The 21,388-nt window shown below is 46.0% G+C and overlaps 1 protein-coding gene across 2 annotated transcripts in view; it reads left to right on the forward strand.

Annotated features, from left to right (window-relative positions):
• Positions 1-19,274, forward strand: part of bop1 (BOP1 ribosomal biogenesis factor) — a 47,162-nt gene extending 27,888 nt beyond the window's left edge. For both annotated transcript variants that reach the window (XM_081698379.1, XM_081698368.1), the window contains exons 4-16: positions 7,632-7,786; positions 7,917-8,034; positions 8,803-8,904; positions 9,479-9,691; positions 10,188-10,349; positions 10,597-10,677; positions 11,462-11,526; positions 15,377-15,514; positions 16,128-16,308; positions 17,178-17,469; positions 17,693-17,777; positions 18,533-18,640; positions 18,960-19,274. In XM_081698379.1, the coding sequence (XP_081554505.1) occupies positions 7,632-7,786; positions 7,917-8,034; positions 8,803-8,904; positions 9,479-9,691; positions 10,188-10,349; positions 10,597-10,677; positions 11,462-11,526; positions 15,377-15,514; positions 16,128-16,308; positions 17,178-17,469; positions 17,693-17,777; positions 18,533-18,640; positions 18,960-19,113 (1,854 nt within the window). In that variant the 3' untranslated portion in view covers positions 19,114-19,274. The remainder of the gene's footprint in view (positions 1-7,631; positions 7,787-7,916; positions 8,035-8,802; positions 8,905-9,478; positions 9,692-10,187; positions 10,350-10,596; positions 10,678-11,461; positions 11,527-15,376; positions 15,515-16,127; positions 16,309-17,177; positions 17,470-17,692; positions 17,778-18,532; positions 18,641-18,959) is intronic.
• The last annotated feature ends 2,114 nt before the right edge of the window (positions 19,275-21,388 follow it).

A 21,388-nucleotide genomic window follows, 5' to 3' on the forward strand; every position in this document is an offset into this window, starting at 1 on the left:
AATACTCTTTATTCAGGATGCGTGGTTTTGGATATCATCCACAGTCGTTTTCCAATTTCTGAATTTTCCACTGGGCTGTTAGCGGTAGCTGTTAGTGGAATCCGTAATAGGCCGAGTGCCCCTGCCACTCATGAGAGAGACACACACACACACACACACACACACACACACTCATGCAGCAGAGCACACTGCACAAGGCGTCGGCCTCCATTCTCTCAGCGTGTGTGGTGCTCCAGTTGGAAGGGCCGAATGGAAAGTGAGCCAGTGGGTGAATTCTGTGCCGGGGTGAACATCACTCGGATTATAAATGATCCCATTAGAGGGAACCGGGAACCTGCAGTTGCGGAGAAGAACCTCAACCCGGCTGTCTCCCACACGTGGCTCTGCCACTCCGAGCCGGCTTCTCCCTGCCAGAGTAGGCTAATGCCCTCCGCTGCCTCCCCTTGCCCAAGACGCTGTACTGACTCCAGGACTGCTAAGCTACAGCATCACTACCGAGCCCATGCAGGAGCTTGAGAGTTCATAAATCATGTCACCCTGAACTGTTCGACACACTCGGGCACATGTGATGGTAGGTTCGGGAAGCGCTTGGTTTGTCCAGTTGTATTTTTGATATGGCTTGCTGCCTCCTGCATGCTGTAGGCTTCTAATAGATTTCACTAAAGTGGCTGACTTTGGAGAAAACAGCTGCTTTGCTTGCTATTATGTAAAATGATAATGCAGGATGGTGCATCATTCCTATGTGTCTAAAGTGTAAAATAATTTAATGTAGCCACAGTCTAGAAGTTTTAACAGAAATTGTTTGTTTGTCCTAAACAGAGCCATACAGGCATTTCTGGTATGACCAAACAATAAATACAACACAATAAAAGTCTACAAGGAAATATCATTTCAATTCTAATTTGGTTTTGCAATTGAGCATAAATTTTATTTATTTATTTTTAAGTAATTCAGTGCATGTGTTTTGGCAGGTCATGTTATGTGACCCGTGTATAGAGCAGGGATAGAGTATCAAATAGAGTAGGGCTCGCTTTGTGTGACGTGTGTACTCCGTGTATAGAGTAGGCCTCACTTTTGCAGGCTGAACTGAGATGATGTGTGGTCAAGCAGTGATGCCTCACTTTTTACTGCATTATAATCACATTTGTGACCAATTTAACAGTGCTGGAAACCCCCCCAACCATAAACTTGAAACACATCATGTCAAGGAAAACAAACTCAAATTCAAAACTCAAAGAAACCACTTTACCTCAGTGCATGTTACTCTTTACCAGAATTCCCTAGGGGCATGTCATCCTTTGAGGGTATGTAGCACACTCTCTTCCCTTAAGAGGTGTGTCCTGCCTCTTTGCTGGCCAGTCGACCTGTCCCTCTCCCTGTCTCGTCAGTCTGGGGATCCTCTTTCCCTGCGTTTGAAAGATAGAACCACTGACAGATGTGTGTCTGTGTGGGCAATGCAGGTGTGCACTGTTACTCCGCACGCTTCTGCACCACCACCAACACCCCTATCCTGGAGATCTTCCAGTGCACCCAGACCCGTCCATAAATGTCCAGAATATCAAACACACTTCCCTAATAGACCTTTGTGCTTGTCCGGAGACCAGGGGACCTGGACCGCAAATCCTGCAGTGGATACGCCACATCCGAAACGTCGCCCCTGTCAGCTGGTTAAGTCATTAGTGGGGTCTGGTTCCGATTCCTCTGCTCTCCCCCCCTGTGCTCGCACTGCCATTCCCTTCTTCTTGTGTTAATTCACCATGCCAGTTTACTTTGACAAGCCGTCAAGGGGAGATGCTTCTCACAGACAATCAATCAGGGTAGAGATATCGCATGGTTTCAAATAGGCCAGACACACACACCCCCTGGAAGTTGTTGGCCAGCAAGAGTATACTCACATCACTCGTGAGTCAGATTGGTAAATAGGTTCCAAGAAAACCATGTTGTGGCTGAAATGACTGTCCACGTGATGTGCGTGCGCCATGCGTGTGCTTAGACACGTCTGGCTTACACCCAGTCTGACCACAGCGTGTCCATTATGACCAAACCTGCTGTGGATTTGTGCCCCCCCTCAATTTACTCACAATATCCTATTAGCTTGTCTCTGTTCTACCCATTGTTATTCACTGCTTCAGTAAGCATTGTTTAAATGGAATATACCATGAGCTAAATTTAATTCCTGGGACTAATCATTTCTGTTTACTGAGCATGAGATGACAACTTCATAATCCACCTTCCACCCTACTCTTCCATTTTGTCATGCACAAATAGTATGTCTTAACAATCTAACCTGACTTTGCCCTGATGCCCATGATTAAGTAGAAGTATTCATAATCTTTTCAAAGATCATTTAAAAAGCGCCGAGAGATGCCCAGTCCTGTGCAGCCTGTGGCAGCCGTGACTGGAATGACTTCATTGTTCCCCCCCTCTGAACATCCAGCATTCCTTGTGTCTGCCCTCTAATGATCCCTGGTCTTCAGAGGTCTGTGCGGAGCAGTCAGCATTGTCCTCTCCGTCCACTGAAACCGCAATGGGGCCCAGTCCTTCCCCCGTCTTCCCTGAAGCAAAGTGGGAGCGCCTGGCACTCCCCAACCATCACGAACTAAACAGAAGGGGAGAAAGGCAAGCCAAGGCCTTGTCTGCCATGTCCAGACTCTCCAGATACCCTTCCCCTGGACATTTTCAACTTTCATCAATATTAATGGGTTTTTTCTGCTCTTTAGGAATTCAGCCAGGGAGTAAGGATCACTGCACTTCAGGCATGTGATCCCCAATCCAACAACAGCTTCCATTCTGGTGCTCCTGACTGACGGCACCCTGTTGGTGGTGGGCAGACAGTGGTTTGTGCCTCTGGCATTAAGAATGGAGGGAAAGGAGAAAATGAAGAAAAACCAAGACATTTTGCAGGGGGCACTAAATGACCATTAGTAGAGCCACAGCACTACAATGGTGTTGCACTTCTGGCTTTACTGTCAATGCTGTTCTTAGGTTTGTTTGTTTTTTTTTGTTTTTTTTGGCGGGGGTTGGGTTTTTTAAAGTAGCAGCTAGCAGCTAAGGACATGCTGTGGTGTTTGCTGCTCCCAGTGACTCACTGGTTTGGTCCAAATCACTCTTACCCACAGGGTACACAGAGGTTTTCTTGCCATTCCTGCACACAAACCCTGTTCTTCAAAGTCAGATTACAGTGGAATGTATTTTGCAAAGATTTTTCATCAAGTGATATGAGCCAAAATATGTCCAGGCTGGCACTCTGTGTTGGTGAAAATGCTACTGGGAAAATGAATATTTGCATCTGAGTGTCTTTAGTGTTTTCTGTTCTGATTTTGTGTGTGTGTGGGGGTGGGTGGGTGGTACCTGATGGAGACTATAGTTTGTGAGGTCCCTGATGTGGTGTATCATATCTGCTGGTACTGTATAGTATGTGTTCATGCTTGTTGATTGTTGGCAGGGATTGACAGTAACTTAAAGCTGTTTGCTAAATGAAACAAGCAGGTTCTTATTCTTGTTTGAACACACTTCCACATTTGCTTCCAGTGAGGATGTCTGTTATTCCTTTTGTCAAGACAGCTTCAGGTTATAGTCTGCATAAAAAAAATGACTGGGGGTTCCCGCACCAAGGGGTAATGGGTAACATTAGTGATGTAATTCTGACAGAATGCCTAAAAATGTAAGTCTCCTCTTGGTGCATTCATCTGACTTGTGGTAAACTGATGCAAAAAAAAATCTGTGGGAAATGGTTCAGTGAAAAATGTGCTTCCGTTTATTGTCTAGACTGTGGGTGTCTCATCTGCTTAGATTTATCTTCATTTCTTTTGAGAAGCAGGCTCGAGTCAGAGAACACTGATAACTGCATTTATTTCTAGTCGGGTGCATCAGCCCATGTCCTTGACTTCTTACCACATGTGGAATACTGCATATCTAAGGAAACATTTGGGAAGACCAGATTCAAATTTTGACTCTTTTGCATACCATTCAGTTGTTTTATTACATCATACTTCTTTAGATGAACACTCTCTTATTTCTTTCAGCAATATTTTTATTTGAGAAATGATTTATAGTGACATTAATCATAGCTCAACAGTCTGTTCTTGGGCATTATGGAAGGTTTTCTCCATAGTCATTAGTTTCTGTTTAAGGCTTGCATTTTGAAAATATTTCCGGTTTTAAGAACCAAGATGTTTCTGTTTCAAATATATTTTGGTCATTATTCCAACATTTAATAATGTATTAATTCCACATTTTTGGATTCCCAATGCAAAGTTAAGCTAGAGCCTTGCGGAATTCTATGTTGCAGTACTCTCGGAAAATGTGATGCTCTCTACCGACTGTGGTGTTTCCTCCCCAGAAACCTCGCCACTGCCCTGACAGCAGCACCAGCTTATTTTTACCCCTTCCCGACTAAAGCCCCGCGCAACCGGTGGTGGCTTTCTGATCCACCCATGGAAACCAGAGAGGAAGTCTCGTTTTCGGCTCTTCTGCTCCATTTGTTTGGTTTCCGGCAAAGCTTTGAGGTCTCGCGACCTGCCATGATGGATGGGCCCGTCATTGGCTTGCCACTGGGAGTCTGATCCATCGGCGTCATGTCATAGCTGAGCCCAGTTCAGAGTGGGCTTGGATTCTGTGTCCAGGGGCACGTCCAGCAGTTAACAGCCTCTCTTCTCAGCATGGGGATGTGCAGGAGCCTCCTGCCACTTCATCACACAGCCTCGATTAGTCAACTTTTTGCTTTCTCACCAGCCTGTCTTGTTAATTCCAAAAGAGACACTTAATATTGCCTAACGCCAGGCCATTATTATGGGACTCCAGTGGCCTGTTGTCTCTTCACCCAGATTAAGGAAAAGAAGTGAACTGAAGCAAAGCAAATGTGTGATCTAGTTAAAGGGTAAGTGATAAAGGATGGGCATGTTCAGAAAGGAGCACTAGGATATTTGTGACTTCAGCATACATGTTTATCCCAAATAGCCCTGAAGTTCTGTCCTATTAATAAATTGAGGTCCTAGATGCAAGACAGCATATTGCTGTTATGACGGCAAGGAATCGTGCTGTTTCTCTCATCAGATTGTGTCCGTGATCAGGCAGCACACCACCCCCTCGCAGGAATCGATCACTGGGTGTAAGCCAGGGCCCTGTTCTGAGTCCTGATAGTCTGGGACCTTTGGGTTGCCGTGGGCTCCTTTTGAGTAGCACCTCAGAAAATGGTAGGGGTGTGCATTGTTTACCCTTCCATCCTAGGAGGAGTGTGAAGAGGATGAGATGCTTGTTTAAGGCCTAGGCTCTCCCCATTTGATCTTCCCCTATAAAGACAAAGTTTCCTTGGCAATGTATCCTAGTTGAAAAGTTGTAAAAGCTGTGGCATTACATCAACTCTGTGCTCCATGTCTATAATTTTCCAATGTAACCAAACCACCCAGGATCTTTAGCTTATAGACTATAGAAAGGATGCCTCACAATACGTCACCTGCTGACCTTCGAGTCTGTGAGGGTATGGTGGGCTCAAGCAGTGGATTCTCTAAGTCATTTCCTTTTAACTACCATTTTCCTTAGAAACTCACAGCTTGTGTACTCAATCACTTTAAGAATAAATGCTGAAAGTTTTTCTGCAGTGACACCACTGTAGAAAAACTAGCTTGATGTGTATAAGAATATACAAGCTGTAATTACGCGGTAATCAGTATACTGTACTGTACCTTAGACATACACAGGGGCCCACAGATCTCTGTCTCTGCTCAATATCTCAGCTGGCCCAAGCTTGGTCTAAGCAGAGAGCTTATGGGAGTGTTAGCCCCGAGGACTCCCTGAGATTTTTGTGTCCAAATGAATGACGACCTCCGGCTAACTGCCACCACCCCCACCCCTACCTCCCCTGTGACTCATACCTTACTGACACTTCATAAAGGCTTCTTTTGCCTGGAGAATTGAAAGCAGGTGAGTTGGATGCCCCTCCAGTGTTGGTGTCATGCTGCGTCCCTCTGCTCTGCTGTCCTGAGTGGAGTTGGAAAGGACTCCTAGACCTTCACTTTTGCTCCCCGTAGCCCCCCTTTTGTGACCCATTACGTCACGCGACAGAACCTGGCACCAGCTCTGGTGGACTCTCTTGAAAACCTGTAAGTGATTTCAAAGTGGTAATTCAGTAAAATGATGCTATTGTTGCTAATGATGATTGAAAAGTTGGTTGTGAGGCAATACAGGAATGCTGTTTGTTCATCTCACAAAAAAGAAGGGCTGATGAGTTTGTGAAGATTTGTTAAGGATTGCTGTCCTCCTTAGCCTTAGTAGCTCTTCATATTTATACGTGATTGCATGAAATGCATGATTGTTTTGCTAAACAGTTATCCACCCCACCCCCCAACCACTGAAACAATGGGCAAGGATTGCATCCACAGAACTGACTCGTTTCTCTTAATGCAGAAGGAAGCTTTCTGGGTGTGCACAGAGGAATCTTGGCTCAAAATTTTGATAGAATGCCTCAATACTCATTGAACAGTGACCCCCCAACATGCTGCTAAAGCAACTACTTTATAGCCAAAAAGGGAACTTTTATGGAGCAACCAAGTCATTCACTCTGCCTGAACTTCAACCCCCTCTCCCTGCTGACACTGACTTGGCAGATGTGCCAGCATTATTGCCAAGGTGATACAGAAACCCCCTTTAATTCACAATCCTATACTAGGCATTACTTTGGGTCCTATAACATGGTGTGGCATGAAAGTGGGAGTAGCCTTCCATAATATGCCAATCAGAATCCTGGAATTTTGGCTCTGGCCAATGAGATGCCATTTAGACCGGCATTCAGCCGATGTTTCAGCTGGGCTAGAGGCTAACACGCCACTTTGAAGAGGAGTAGGGAGTGGGCGGACTCAGCAGCTGCCCGCGCCTGTGTGAGAGTGTGATCTCAGTCTGTATGTACGTGTTTCTGTGTGCGTGTGAGTATGAGTGCATGTGTGCGCACGCGTCCATGCAGGAGAGATCATGACTGGTCTGCTCTCTCCATCCTAATTGGTTATGGTAGGGGTGTTTTTATTGAAATCACTCACAGGTGCAGGCTTCACATAGAAGTGCTGCTCACAACCTTTGTGAGAACTTTCAGCTGTCTGGTGTGTGTGTGTGAGTGGCTCTGCTTTGTTTCTCAGACAAAGAAATCTCTCTCTTCAGACCAAAGTGCTGTGGTTTATTAGCTGCTCTGGCTGTGTAATGGTGCTGTGGCGTACTGCAAGTTACTCCATGGAATAAAGAGTGTATGAAGGGGTGGGAGTGTGGGTAGGGGAGGGGCCTGCACCACCTCTGCACCTGCACATTGGGGCTTTATTCAGCCGTGGGTATTAATGAGCAGTGGGGGAATGGGATGGGTGAAGGCCTGAGTGAATTCATCAGGGCTCAGATGAAGATGGGCCTCCTGTCTGACCCTCGCAGCAGAGTGCAGGAGACTCTGTTGTGGTACCAGGCTGTATTACTTTGCTTTTTCCTGCAGCTTTTATAATGGAGGGAAAGGATGTGTCTTGAACCTGCGAGACTCTCTCACTCTCTCCACATCACGCTCTGTCCTAGTCTCTCCATATCACTTTTTCTCTCTCTCTCTCTCTCTCTCTCTCTCTCTCTCTCTCTCTCTCTCTCTCTCTCTGGCTTTCTGCTCACAGGACATTCGCAACACAGTGGGTAATATTCCAATGGAATGGTACAAGGATTATCCCCACATTGGCTACGACCTCGATGGCAAGAAGATCTTCAAGCCAATCAGGAACAAGGATGAGCTGGATGAGTTCCTGGACAAGATGGAGAATCCTGATTACTGGTGAGGAAAGATGACAGCTTGAAAAAAGCAGTACACCTACTTTTTTTTTTTTTTTTTTTTTTTTTTTTTTACTGCTATCCACATTAGTCATTCTTCTCTTTTTCTTCCCAACCCCACCACCCCTGAGCAGGCGCACAATACATGATAAAATGACTGGCACAGACGTGTGTCTGTCAGATGAGCAGGTGGATCTGGTGCACCGTCTCCAGCAGGGCAAATTTGGTGATGTCAACTTCAACGAGTACGAGGTAGCCCAAACACAAACCCACATTTTACACAGTGTGCTTGATGTTAACCTCCCGTTTTGCTTCCTGATCTCCCCTGTTAACATGGCCACATACAACCCAAACTTCAGTCACTAACAAATGAGCTAAGACCTCATTATATCAACAAGCCAGCAGTTGGTCTCATTTCAGGGCAAAACCCCACAGCTGTCTGTCGCTAGTAGGCGGGCCACACTGTGCGTAATGTCTAAACGCTGTCGTGCGCATCAGCGAGACACAAGGGTGCTGTTTATTAGCATCAGCGCTAACCATGTGTTAGCTTATGTACTAAACGGAGAGTGAGTCACTCCACACTCAAGGGTTCGTGTGATGAGACCAGTGAAATGCAGCCTCAGACAAACGTTTATTTGACAATTATGTGGTGAATTTGAAAAAGCCACCTACCATCAGCGACATTGTGTAACACGTTAAATGCCTGTGTATGTGTATGCGTGTCTGCATGCACGTGTGACTGTGTGTGTGTGTGTGTGTGTATCTGTGAGTCTGTAAGTGTGTCTGGGTGCATGTGTGTGCTTGTGCACGGGTGTGTGTTGTGTCTGGAGATGTCAGTAGCCCAGATGTTCTCTATTAATCTTTTACACGTCTGCTGCTAATTCTCAAGAGTGTTTAGTGTTTTTACGCCCATATTTCCAAAAGGAAACCAGTTGCATGTAGTGCACCTCTCATCTCCTTTCCGTTCCACCTGCTGGTTTCATTTCGGTCTCAATCTCTCATCCCATCCCTTCCACCCAGCCCGCAATTGACTTCTTCTCAAACGAGGTGATGATCCACCCAGTGACCAACAGACCCGCGGACAAACGCAGCTTCATCCCCTCTCTCATCGAGAAGGAGAAGGCAAGTCCCCCTGCTCTCCCTCCACCTGTCTTCACTTCCACGCATCTCCACCTCCCCGGCTGGTCTCCCAGCATGCGGAGTGAAGCAGCGTTTGCTTTTGCCGCACGTAATGCGTCTGCGCTTGGACCGGACGAGTCATGTTTCCAACAGTTGGACTCCAACCTACTCGCATCTGTATAGCATTAGACATAATGATTCCCACACAGGGCTTTCTTACCAGAGTGCAACGAGGTCTTGAGCTACTCAGTAACGGGGTTCTGAATTTGGAAGCTGAAAGAAATGAGACCCCCAAACATTTGAGATAAAGTGTTTAAAAATAAATAGATAGATATGTATGTATGTGCAGCGTCACCCACTCTTTTGTTAGAGTGGTGGTGTAGACATTCAATCTTAGAGTTCTCCACTATAGGTAGTACATATCGATTTGGCATGCTGCTGTAAATTGGTCATAGGTGAATTGTTACACATGAGCGTAAAGAGCTCCAAATAGCCTGTAGTGTTAGTGTGCTACCGCTTCTGATCACAGCTCCCATGTGTGAGTGTGTATCTGTGTCCCCCTTTGTTGCATCATTAGGTTGGGAAGCTGGTTCACGCCATCAAAATGGGCTGGATCAAGCCCCGCCGACCCAAAGAGACGGCACCCCAGTATTATGACCTGTGGGCGAAGGAGGACCCCAATGCTATCCTTGGGCGACACAAAATGCACATTCCTGCTCCAAAGATGCGTCTGCCTGGACATGAGGAGTCCTACAATCCCCCTCCGGAGTACCTGCTCACTGATGAAGAGGTTAGAGCCTAACAACACCCTGCCACACACACTTTTTGTTTGTAGTTCGGAGCCTGATGCAAACAGTGTGCCCACTCTGTCTGCCCACTCTGTCTGTTGATCTATGATGTGTGATATGTGAGGTTTTCCAGAGGTTGAGAATTTGTTTAAAAGGAATTTAAAGTGTAATCACTTAAAACAGGTGCATGAGCAGTTTGTGGGGAGGGGGGTGTTTTTTGGGATGAGATGGGGTTTTTTTGTTTTATTTGTCTTTTGTTTTTATTTAGTCAACACAGCGATGACTTTAGCTGACCTTACCTACAACTATACCTGCTTTTTCACAGGTGTCCTTTGCCTGATGAAATTCAGTTTCTTCCAACTGAAGTAAACTGATTAGAACTAAACACAATGTGTTTGAGTAGTCTCCTTAGGAACATTTGTTAAATGATTGCCTGAACGCTCTAGTCATTTGCCTTGAACGCTCTGGACATTCACTTGCTCGCTCTTCCCTTCTCAGCGGCAGGTGTGGGAGCAGCAGGACCCAGACGAGCGCAAGCTGAGCTTCCTGCCGCAGAAATACCTGAGCCTGCGTGCCGTGCCCGCCTTCTCCCGCTTCATCCAAGAGCGCTTCGAGCGCTGCCTCGATCTCTACTTGTGCCCCCGCCAGCGCAAGATGAGGGTGGGTCACCTGAGCCTTACACACCTGCACACACCTGTGGGGGGAGACACCTGAGCAACACAATGCACACACACGGGGGTGTGAGTGGTTGGTTGGTGGTGTGTGTGTGTGTGTGTGTGTGTGTATAGACATTAATGACGGAATATTGGTTACTGAACTGTCAGATTCTGAGAGTGAGGTGTGTGTATTCAAACTGTGGTCTCAGTAGTGTTCATGTTGTCTAACTGCACTATGCTGCATGTCCCAGGTAAATGTGAACCCAGAGGACCTGATTCCCAAGCTGCCCAGACCCCGAGACCTGCAGCCGTTCCCCACCTTGCAGTCCCTGGTAAGTGGCCATCCACCATGAAGCTGCTCTCTTAAAGCATCTCCCATGCCTACCAAGAAACTGGTCCCAGATCAGCAGTTCTGCTTCAAGATCAGACCAGGTCACTTTATAAAAACAGATTCTCAAGTGTGGAATAGTGATTAAATGCACATCTCTAGTGGGAAATAGTGGGAAAATCTATATTTGTGTTGCTCTGCTCAGAAGGGGAAGAAAGACTATAGGAATATTTCTGTTTTTCAAAACTTTCTAAAATGCATCAGAGAGCCAGTAGCTATAAAAGTGGTGACATTTAAACCAAGCATTAGTCTGTCATTCTTCTGGACTCGATAAAAAGAACCAGCAGACATCTGTGTGCAAGTGGACTAACGAGATGGAATGGACTCCCACCTGAATCACTGCTTTGATTGACCTCAGCAGGCTCTTGACCTCAGTTTGCCGCTTTTGCACCGACTATTTTAAAACCTTTTTAAATCTTCAGAGGTGTCAGAGTTTCAAACTAACAAAAGTATGGGTTTCTTGGCAAGGCCTCAAGATTCTTTGTGTAGTAGCTATTTTTGGGGGCTGCTTTTGCCAACGTGAGGTATCTCCTCATCATTACTGACTCAAACCTGAAAAATGCAGAAATCTAAGTTCTACCACAGCTGAAATTGGCACAAAAGGGTTGGGCTTTTTTACTAACTGCCATTGCCTCTTGGAGCTCCGTACCGGCGCATTTTGAAGGTGGTCGATTTGGAAGATGTTCGGTTCTGAAGGCCTGCTCTGCTCCTCTCTGTTCCCTGACCAGGTGTACCACGGCCACTCCAGCCTAATTCGCAGTATCAGCATTTCTCCCAGTGGACAGTGGCTTGTCTCAGGTTAGTATTTTCATAGCTGTGCATGCTTCACCACTGTTTCCATTGACCTGTATTTGACAGTCATTCAGTATTATCCATGGAGAGTAGTAAACACACACACAATCAGCCATCATCTGCTTTTAGTTTACCAGTAGCTAAATCACCCCCGAAACCCCGGCATGAGGTTGTCACGGCTGTGTCGGAAGTGACTGGGAGAAAGCCCAATGGACTCGACAATGAGTGTCGAGATGTCCCACATCCTGTGTCCCACTGGCCTGTCACCATTCAGACTAGATAAATCAGTCACAGCTAGCTTGCCACTCAGCATACTCTCCTGTGTAGACTGGGGTTTTTTTTGTTTGTTTGTTTTTAGGTTTTTTTTCCCCCTTTGTTTTTATGGCTTTTGGCAGTAGGGCTTTTGTTAGCTGCTCTGGGAAACTTGATGTGGGGAGAGACTTCATTTATGTCGTTTTTTTGGACCTGTGTGCCCAGCCAGCTGGTCATTGTGAATCTCAGGAACAACACTGACGACAAATCATTTCTGAATGTTTTGTTCTTCGTTCTGTTCTTCCATAACCTCAGGACTTTTATGTTTCGCTTATAAACAGAACTGCCTCTTAAAACTATAAACATTGTACAGCTGATTCCAGATCAGTATAAAAGGTTCAGTCCTACCAAGTACTGCTGACAGAAATGTTGGGGTGATTACAGAGCAGGGTCGGGAAGGGGGGGCTTCCTTAATATCAACCCTTTTCCTGGCCCAAGAGCTGAGTCTGCAGGTCGTTACCGACCACTAGGTTCCGTCTTCTTTCAGATACGTAAACGCACACCACAATTGAGTATTTTCTCAGTAGGACCAGCCATCTGATTACCATTAGCCTCGAGGATATAAAATATATGAAAGAACCATGGTAGGAGGAGGCCAAGTAGGCTCCTCTCTGCTCCAGGGAAGGGAGGGGTGGCAGCCAAAGCCACAGAATCCCAACCAATCCCTACAGCATGAAAACCTGCTCGCAATGGAGCATTTAAATGAGACAGCCTAGGTAACAATCTCATCCTGGTCATTAGTAAACAGTGGCAGTTAGCCCAGGACCTTGGGTGTCTGGTCTCCACAGGGCAGGGCAAGCATCCTGTCCCCTGGAGCAGACCTAAGTCTAAGTTACCTTGTGACGCATTTCTACACACTAGTACTGCATTTGAGAGTCTGTTTATAAATCCAAATTTTCAGCATGGCCGGTTGGGGTTGTGGTCATAGACGCAGACGTACAGATATGAAAGAAGCGGAAGTGGGAGGGGTTGGAAATAATTGGCGGGGGGCAGGGTCAGAGAGGCTGGCAATAATTTAATGCCAATATCTTTTAAGCTGTCCATAACAAAGGACTCCATAAAGCCCACATGCAAAGCCACTGTAGTCAGGGCCGCTCTTTTGTCTTGCTGTAAAATATATTAAGGCAGTAATAAAATGTCCTTTCCCACAGTAAAAAAAGACAGATGACAACCTCCCAGGCATTATAGTCTGCCTCACCCCACACGGGACCCCCTATCATGGTTTCCCTGCTTACTTTTTGTGTTTATGCTGATTAACTGCTGTAATGTCACTCATAGAGTTGGGCTTGTTCAGTCAGCTCTGCCTGTCTGCCCCTGGCTCAGGGGGTCATTAGTTCAGTCAGCTCAGATGCATTTGCAATTTGTATGTATTAAAATCACTCATTTTGCTATTAAAGTATGGAGTTCACTCAGAAAAGTAAAAAAAATAGAATACTTAATCATAAATCGTGTACACCACTTTTATTAACGACTCTTGCGCTCTCCTCATTCACAGTTAAATACCTTCTGCTGACTGTGAGGCGTAGCTTCCTGGATGCTGTATCTGAAGCTATATTTCTGTAACTGGAAAACCTCCTTGTGTAGTTCTAAAACCTGTGGTAGTAAAAGCCACATAGAAGTATGAAAAGGAGAAACCTGTTTCAGGGAACTTCAGGAGCTTTGTAACATTTGTTGTACATCAAAAAATATATTTATTTGTTTTGGCCCCTGCCCTTCTTACCATACAGATATTCTCTCTCTGAAGTTTAACAGCCGCTAAATGTTTCTGCTCTAATTTCAAGCTATCGCACGACAACGCGACCTGGCAAACATGTTTGGGGGACTATGAGGGCGCCAGCCCAGCCCATCCTGCAGAGTGGGGGGGCTTTAACCCGTGGGAGGACGTGGTCTGGCACCACGGGTGCACACATTTGCACATGCATCGGCGAACAACATCACCACTCATACGCATCAACAAACATAACATAAAATATTTGCTTCATTTATTTGTATACAAGTGACTCCCTACAATGCCATAAAAGATTATTATACAGCAGGTTTACATGATCACAGTGAGTACATTCATTTATATATAGTGTACACATGGTGCACACAATTACTTGTCCATGAAAAGGGGCTCGGGTGTGGATTTCTTTGTCATTGTTTTGAATGGACAACTGAAAATTCCAAAGTGCACTGGCTCCGTCTGTGCAGCTGCCTGCCAGAGTACAGTCCATCCATGAAGCCATGGGGGGGGGGGGGGGAGTGACTACTAATTAGTGGGGCGGAGACAGGAGATGCAAAAGGTCAGCAGCAGGCTGATGGGACGTGGATCCAGTGCCCCACACACAGGAAGTATTTAGCCATGTGAACCACGTAGCACGATAAATCACACCACCACCATGCACCACATACTGCCAACACCTGGACCCAAGACCTGGCAGACAGGCAATCTGGGATATATCACACCAGGAAATGTCTGATGTTTGTTTTGTGAGCCAAATGTATTATTATTGTATGTCTGGACTCACATGAGCTTAAATATGTCGTAAAATATGTCATAAACATCTCTTCTTTAATGTTTCTTATAACAAGGATTTGTTAGCATTAAACATCTTAGCACAAGGATAAAAACAAATTACAAACCTCCATATCTGATTTAGGTTCGGCAGCCATGCCAAAATTACACACAGGGAAGCCTGTCTGTAGAAGTACCGGCATGTATCGCTACACACGTGCAAGCACACCCATCCAGGCATGCATCCGTATTGTGCCTAGCCGAGCCCAAGAGCTTTGTGCAGGCGACCACATCTATGTATGCCATACGGGCCTCCTGGCCTCAGCCCCAGAGCCCGCCCCGCCCCGCCCTGCTATATCCGTCAGCATTCTGCTCACTACTTAAAAAGCCATCATGGTTTTTCTGGGTTATTACACTCCACCCACTGGCCGTCCAGCTGCCCGCATGCTCCTCCACCCCAACCCCCCCCCCCCCCCCCCCCCCCCCCGAGTTGTTTTTCCCGCATTTATGAAGCGTGCAGGTAGCAACTGGGGACGATGGACCAGAGTCAACAACACCAGCAGCAGTAGGGAGAGTGGCTCAAGGTAATGCGGTGAGGGGAGAGAGTTAATGCAGAGTAATGGGGTGAACAGTGAAGGTGGAGTAACGCAGTGAGCAGTGCAGAACAACGGGGCTAGCGTTGTGGGATAACAGGGTGAGTGTTGGTGCTTAGGTCTCACTCAGGCCTGTGCTGCTTGATGCAGTACAGTCTGGAGGCTCTGCTTTCACTCTGTTGATGAACCATAACCTGGCCAAAAACAGCACCACACACACACACGATGCACTTCCACCCTTAAACACACACTCTCCAGCTTCACTCTTCAACATGTTTACAAATTTTCTCTGCGCTGAAATTATACTCCCGATTATGAGAACCTTATCAATCTGTGTCAGTCTCGATTAAACCAGAAATATCAGGTACACTCTTGAACCTGTTGTTGAAAGGCTTCCCAAGTAGCTGACCCCTCACCTTGGGACTGCACATCATCTTTTGTCCTTCTACCTCAGGCTCTGACGACTGCACAGTGCGCTTCTGGGAGGTGTGCACGACTCGCTGCCTGAAGACAATGGAGGTGGGCGGACCAGTGAAGAGTGTTGCGTGGAACCCCGCCCCTTCCATTAGCCTAGTCGCAGTGAGCTAGTAAGCACCACCCCTGACCCCACACCTCTGTGCCTGCACACTGCCATGCTGAGTTCAGGTGCCCGCCCTCTCGGGGTTAGCCTGGCCCAGCCACACACACAAGCTCTCAGGTGTATATACACCACAGTACCATGTGTGAGCCAACCATGTTTGTTATGTGCGAGTAAACAAGCTATAATGTGATCATTCTTAGAATTTCAGTATAGGTGGAGCTGAACTGTGATTGGAAAAAAATGTCCTAAAAATATAGTATTAATATTTCATGTAAAGCCTTAAAAATCTATTGGAGTAGAATGTTTGAGTCCTGATTCCTGTCAAGGTTTCTTCATGTTTTTTGTTTGCTTGTTTTTTGGGGGGGTTTTTTGGTCAATGTCTCTTGGTTTGAATGTCTAGACTGCTTTTGTTTCTGAAAGAAAAAACAATATTAAACAAGTTGAATATAATTGTATTAGTCCACACAGACCTCAGTCTGTATAAGCTCACAGAGTTTAGGTAAAGTCACTGATACCTACCTATTCCAGTGCTGAATAACTCTCTCTTACTCTCACTCTGTCTCCTTCCCTCCGTCTCATCCTCTCTCTGCCGCTCTCACTCTCTCCCTCCTTCGGTGCAGTGGGGAGAATGTGATCCTGGTGAACCCTGGCCTGGGTGACCGGTTAATATGCAGTGCTACTGACCAGCTTATCTCCTCCTATGAGGAACCAGAGGAGGTCAAGGATCAGCAGGTGCAGTGGGCTGTCCCTGAGGGAAAAGCTCAGGAGCAAGGCCAGCGGCTCATTCTCACACACCCCAAGGTACCCAGGAAGCACACACATTCTAGGGCACAGCAGTACATGCACGCATGCACGCACAGACACACAAACACTTACTACTTGGTGTAGCACCAAAGAGGACAAGCTTTTATATGCACTTGCGTGTTGTGTTGCAACACCCAACCAGTCTTAGCCATGCTGATGCTATGGGTTCATTTCGTTTACTGCCGAGCAGTAAAGGGGCGACTGAGTGCCCAACACTGACAATGCTGTGGTGATCAGAGCGTGTACAGTGAGGGGAAACGATGATATTTTGATGTCATCCTCCTCCATTCTCTTCCCTTGTAGTCTTTAGCATAGCCATGAGGTATTTCACTGCGCCGTAGCAATGAGGTATTTCACTGTTGGCAAAACCCACAAGTTCGTGGTTGTCCTTTCCTGAAATGGAAAGAAATATAAGACGCCTCCAGTGTCCAGTTAAAACTACTGGAAAATAAAACGTTGCCTCACCCATTGGCAGACTGGTTAAACTGAAGGTGATATTAATGGCGGCCGTAAATAAGGTCTCACCGTGTCTCTGAGGTTGTAATCGGATTAATAGTGGTGAGGCTACCGCAGAATGACTTTGACCTTTGACTTTTGTGTAGTAATACCCCACTTTCATCTCTTGCTGTAATTCAAATTCAAATTGCTTTACATGAATTGTAATTAACAACTGTTGCCCAAAGGGATTAACAGATTTATTAATAATAAGTGATAAAACTACAGAAGGGAAAACATGGAAAGGAAAGCAAAGGTATATAAGAACACTTAATGTACACACCCACTGTAGACTCACAAATCCACACTTACAAACATAATTTAAAGCATGGGATTTCCCACTCTACCCCATCTCACACTCTCTACCCCAGGCTGTGAAGCAGGTGAGCTGGCATGGCCGAGGGGACTACCTGGCATGCGTTATGCCTGACGATGGCAGCAGTCTGCAGGTGGTGATCCACCAGGTGAGCAGGAGACGCACGCAGAACCCCTTCCACCGGAACAAGGGTGCGGTGCAGTGCGTATCCTTCCACCCATCCCGGCCCTACTTCCTTGTGGCCACGCAGCGCTATGTGCGTGTCTACAACCTCATCAAGCAAGAACTCACCAAGAAGCTCATGGCCAACTGCAAGTGGATCTCCAGCATGGCTGTTCATCCAGGAGGTAAGTCCCATCAGGGAGCTGGATCCAGGAAGAGATGGCTGTGTGGGAGTCTCGGCTCGCTGTCAAAGCTCTGACGGCTACTCTTAAGTTGATTAATGACGTGGAGAAGAGTGGTGAACCACAGACATCTTGTTAACAGAGCCCAAGGCTTCTTAGCTAGATGTACATTCATGGACAGAAGAGTTTGTTCTGCTGCTGTAAACTGCTCTGTGTGTCTCCCCAGGCGACAACGTGATCTGTGGCAGCTACGACTGTCGGCTGGCCTGGTTCGATCTGGACCTGTCCACAAAGCCTTACAAAGTGCTCCGGTGAGTCCCGCAGCCTGCATGGCCTGAGCATGACTGGAGGCACCTCAGAAATCGGTTTCGTCTTTTGAGATGACAAAAACAAATACAGGCAAGAGATGGAGGACTTGGCTGTAAAAAAATGAAGATGTTTTTTGATTTCAGAAAGTGTACTTCACATATGAAGCCTGATAAAAACAGAACAGAGCTAGAACTAGGACTTCAGGTTTTTAGGAGGTTTATTCTCACCTCTTGTGGCAAACAAATATTCATTTACTGATGACTTAAGGTCAAAAGTGTTTGTATTTTTAAGGGTTTTAAAGACATCAGGACTGAGCATAGGAATCCTGAAGAATTACTGTCTGTGTGCTGTAGATAGTAGTCTATCATATTCTGTATTAGTCTGGTATTTCAGTTGCTCTGGTCAGAAAGCTCTGGACAGTGGAAGATGATGGGTAATTATGGGTGCTTGTAAATGAAAATAATGCATGTCAAGAATGGCCAGAGTTTAACCCTAGTTCTGTGTGAATTGTAATTGCCTTGAGAAGATCAGCAGCCTGTTGTGTGTGCGAATGTATTTTCTAGCTTAATATTTTTCTCTTTTACTATTTATATTTTTCTGAGCAAGCTCCATGTTTTTGAATTCCAAAATGTGTACCTTAATTCTTACAAATGGCAAAACAAAGCTGAACCTGAATGATTGGGGCCAGGCTCTTGATGCACATACACAGCTGCTGTCATCACTACTGACTGTGTGTGTTCTGTCCCTGGCCAACCAGGCACCATAAAAAGGCTCTGAGGGGCGTGGCCTACCACAAGCATTACCCCCTGTTTGCCTCAGGGTCAGACGATGGCACCGTCATTGTCTGTCATGGCATGGTCTACAAGTGAGTGTCCTTCACCTCTTTCCTGCACATCCGTCATCTGCTGAGTGTAACTGCTTGTTTCTGCTTCAGCTCGCTCGCTCTCTCGCACATCTCTTTCTACTCAGTTAGAGAATGGTGTGTTTCCATTTTTTCCCCACAACTTTTTGGTCTAATTGATGTATATATTGCAAACCATATTTACAGTAATTTGGGTTGTATTGTAACTATAACCCTCCCAACACTTTCAAGCTCACAAGTGAGAAAAGCATCTTCTTCTTTTGCACTAACCCTTCATTGTCCAAAGCTCTGATTTTGGTTTCTTTGTTTTTGTCGCCTGCAGTGACCTGTTGCAGAATCCTCTCATTGTCCCTGTTAAAGTTCTGAAGGGTCATATCATCACCCATGACCTGGGGGTGTTGGATGTCGCCTTCCACCCCACCCAGCCTTGGGTCTTCTCCTCAGGGGCTGACGGCACAGTTCGTCTGTTTACCTAGTCATCACAGCCATGCCTGTAATCTGTTGTGTTTAGTCATCATACAAATAAATGTAACAGAATACCAAGAACATGGATGAGTGATGGTGCCTGATATTTTTTCTGAAACTGTCCATTTTTTTAATTAAAAACTACAAAAGGAAAAAATATGCATCAAAACACCATGGGGTCTGGTCTTCTTTTTTACATTTTATGGCATTTAGCTGAAGCTTCCAACTAATGACTGAATACAACTTTAGCAACTGATGGTTATGGGTTTTGCTCAGGGCCCCCAACAGTGGTAACTCGTCATTGGTGGGGCTTAAACCAGCAACCTTCCGATCACCAGGTAAGCACCCCAACCACTGAGCCACCACTGCCCTGGTCTTCAGCACCAGATAGAAACAGATTTGGTTTCTGGCCCTGCCCCTTCAAATCAGGCATATTTTGGAAGGTCCTGCGAGTGTTTTGGAATGCCTTCTGGGCATTCTAGAATGCCTTCCAGGTGTTCTAGAAGGCTCATCTGCATCAGGTCAAGCTGCATCTTCACATCGTTTCTAGACTGAGCCACTACTCTTTGGAAGAGGGAGCAGCTTATGGAGTAAAATAAAACAGTCATGCCAGAGCAAACAACAGAGGACAAACTTGCCGTGAGCTTTAGCAAAGACGCTGCACTATTAAACCCAAACTCGATCCCCTTCCTGAGTGAGCCAGCATGAGAGCTCTTCGCCGGTAACCATGACGAGCTGTGAAACCTTGACTGCGGGTGCTCGAGAGCCGTTATTTTTTAATTAAAACCGGTGTTCCTTGAGGCTTTTTTTTTTTTTTTTTTTTTTTGTCCGGCGTTTTCTTTTTCGGCCCTCTTCCCTCCATTTGCCCCAGGTCAGCGAGGGTGATTTGGAAACTCCTGAAATATATGCAGCAAGGGACTGGGGTGAAACGGGCTTCTTTTCCCTCCTGGGGAAGCCCAGACATGAGCGATCAGAAGCCTGTGTGTATTATAGCTCAGGTTTCATCAAGGCTGTACACCTGCAGGCACCGCTCCCCTCTCGCCATCAGTCTGCTGGCCAGCCGAGGGGGGGGTCAGCGGGCTGTGGGCTTTGCTCAAACCCTTTTTAAGGCCTAAACACACCTCAGCCTCTCAGCACACTCCCTGTGTCCCTGTGAATGTCAGTGAAGTAATGTCTTAGCTGATCTCCTGAAGAGGCAGTACAGCCAACTGACTTCACTGTTCACACATCTTTCTTATGGAGCAGAGTCCAATTACTTAAGTCTGTTGTAGACTGAGGTTTTCATTTAGAGGCTGAGAATACATCTTTTGCTGTCTATACAACCGTGCGGAGAAACTAGTGCCTCTCTGAAAGCAGCTGAGTCTTGGCAGATGAAAGTTTTCTTTATTTCTCTGGATTTATGTACTCTGGGCAAAATTTGGTTCTTTCAGGACATAGTGGGGAGGAGGGGGTCATGTTTCTATAAATATCTCATGAAGCATTGTCACACATCCATTCACTGACTCCATGCTACAGTTCTTTCAATAAACAAATGTCTTCCTGGACAAAATTGTTATGCATTTTGTTGTAAAGTCAGCATAAACTCAGCAAGACGTTCTGATACCTTTTCTGTAAGCAGTGAAGAAATTGGGTGGGGGTGGATTAGCATCCGAACATTGCAGTTTCCCTAAATAGCTGGACCAAAACATTTAAATGCTACATTTAGGGAATCAGGTGAAAAAGTCCATGATTTTGATTCTTCCTACATGCCAGAATAGCCGTGCCTCATTGTACTACACAGCACACTGTACTGTGTGTCCATCCAATCTTTAGATTTGCTTTAATAAAACACAAAACGCGCGGGGGGGGGGGGTGGACCTGAAGTGGGTCTACTTTGCTTTTCCACATTTATCAATTACCACTATCAGTAGCCAAGGAAACTGCTCAATGGATTGCAGATGTCCATGTTCAATGTCCATTATTCCCCAGAAAGCTTAAGCCCTACTGACTGGGGAGGAAATTCAAATTAAATTATTTTTACTCAGTGCATTTGAAATTTATTCATATACACGTATGGTGCAATGAAACCTAAGGGCTTTAAAGTGTGATTGCCAGTAGTTTCAAAGTATTTGCTGTAATTAACTGAGAAGTCGCCAGGTGCCCAATCTAGAAAGACAGAGATGAGGGGTCCAGACAAAAGCTCCCTGTCTAGACCCAAACTGGCCCAAGAGGGATTCCAAGGCAGGCCTCTGGTGTGCACCAGGACAGCCTCTGCACTCAGACTTGCTGACCTCTTATTAATTTCCT

This window comes from Electrophorus electricus, chromosome 2, assembly GCF_041902795.1.
Source record: "Electrophorus electricus isolate QZ-2024a chromosome 2, ASM4190279v1, whole genome shotgun sequence".
In the NCBI taxonomy this organism is placed as follows: Eukaryota; Metazoa; Chordata; class Actinopteri; order Gymnotiformes; family Gymnotidae; genus Electrophorus; species Electrophorus electricus.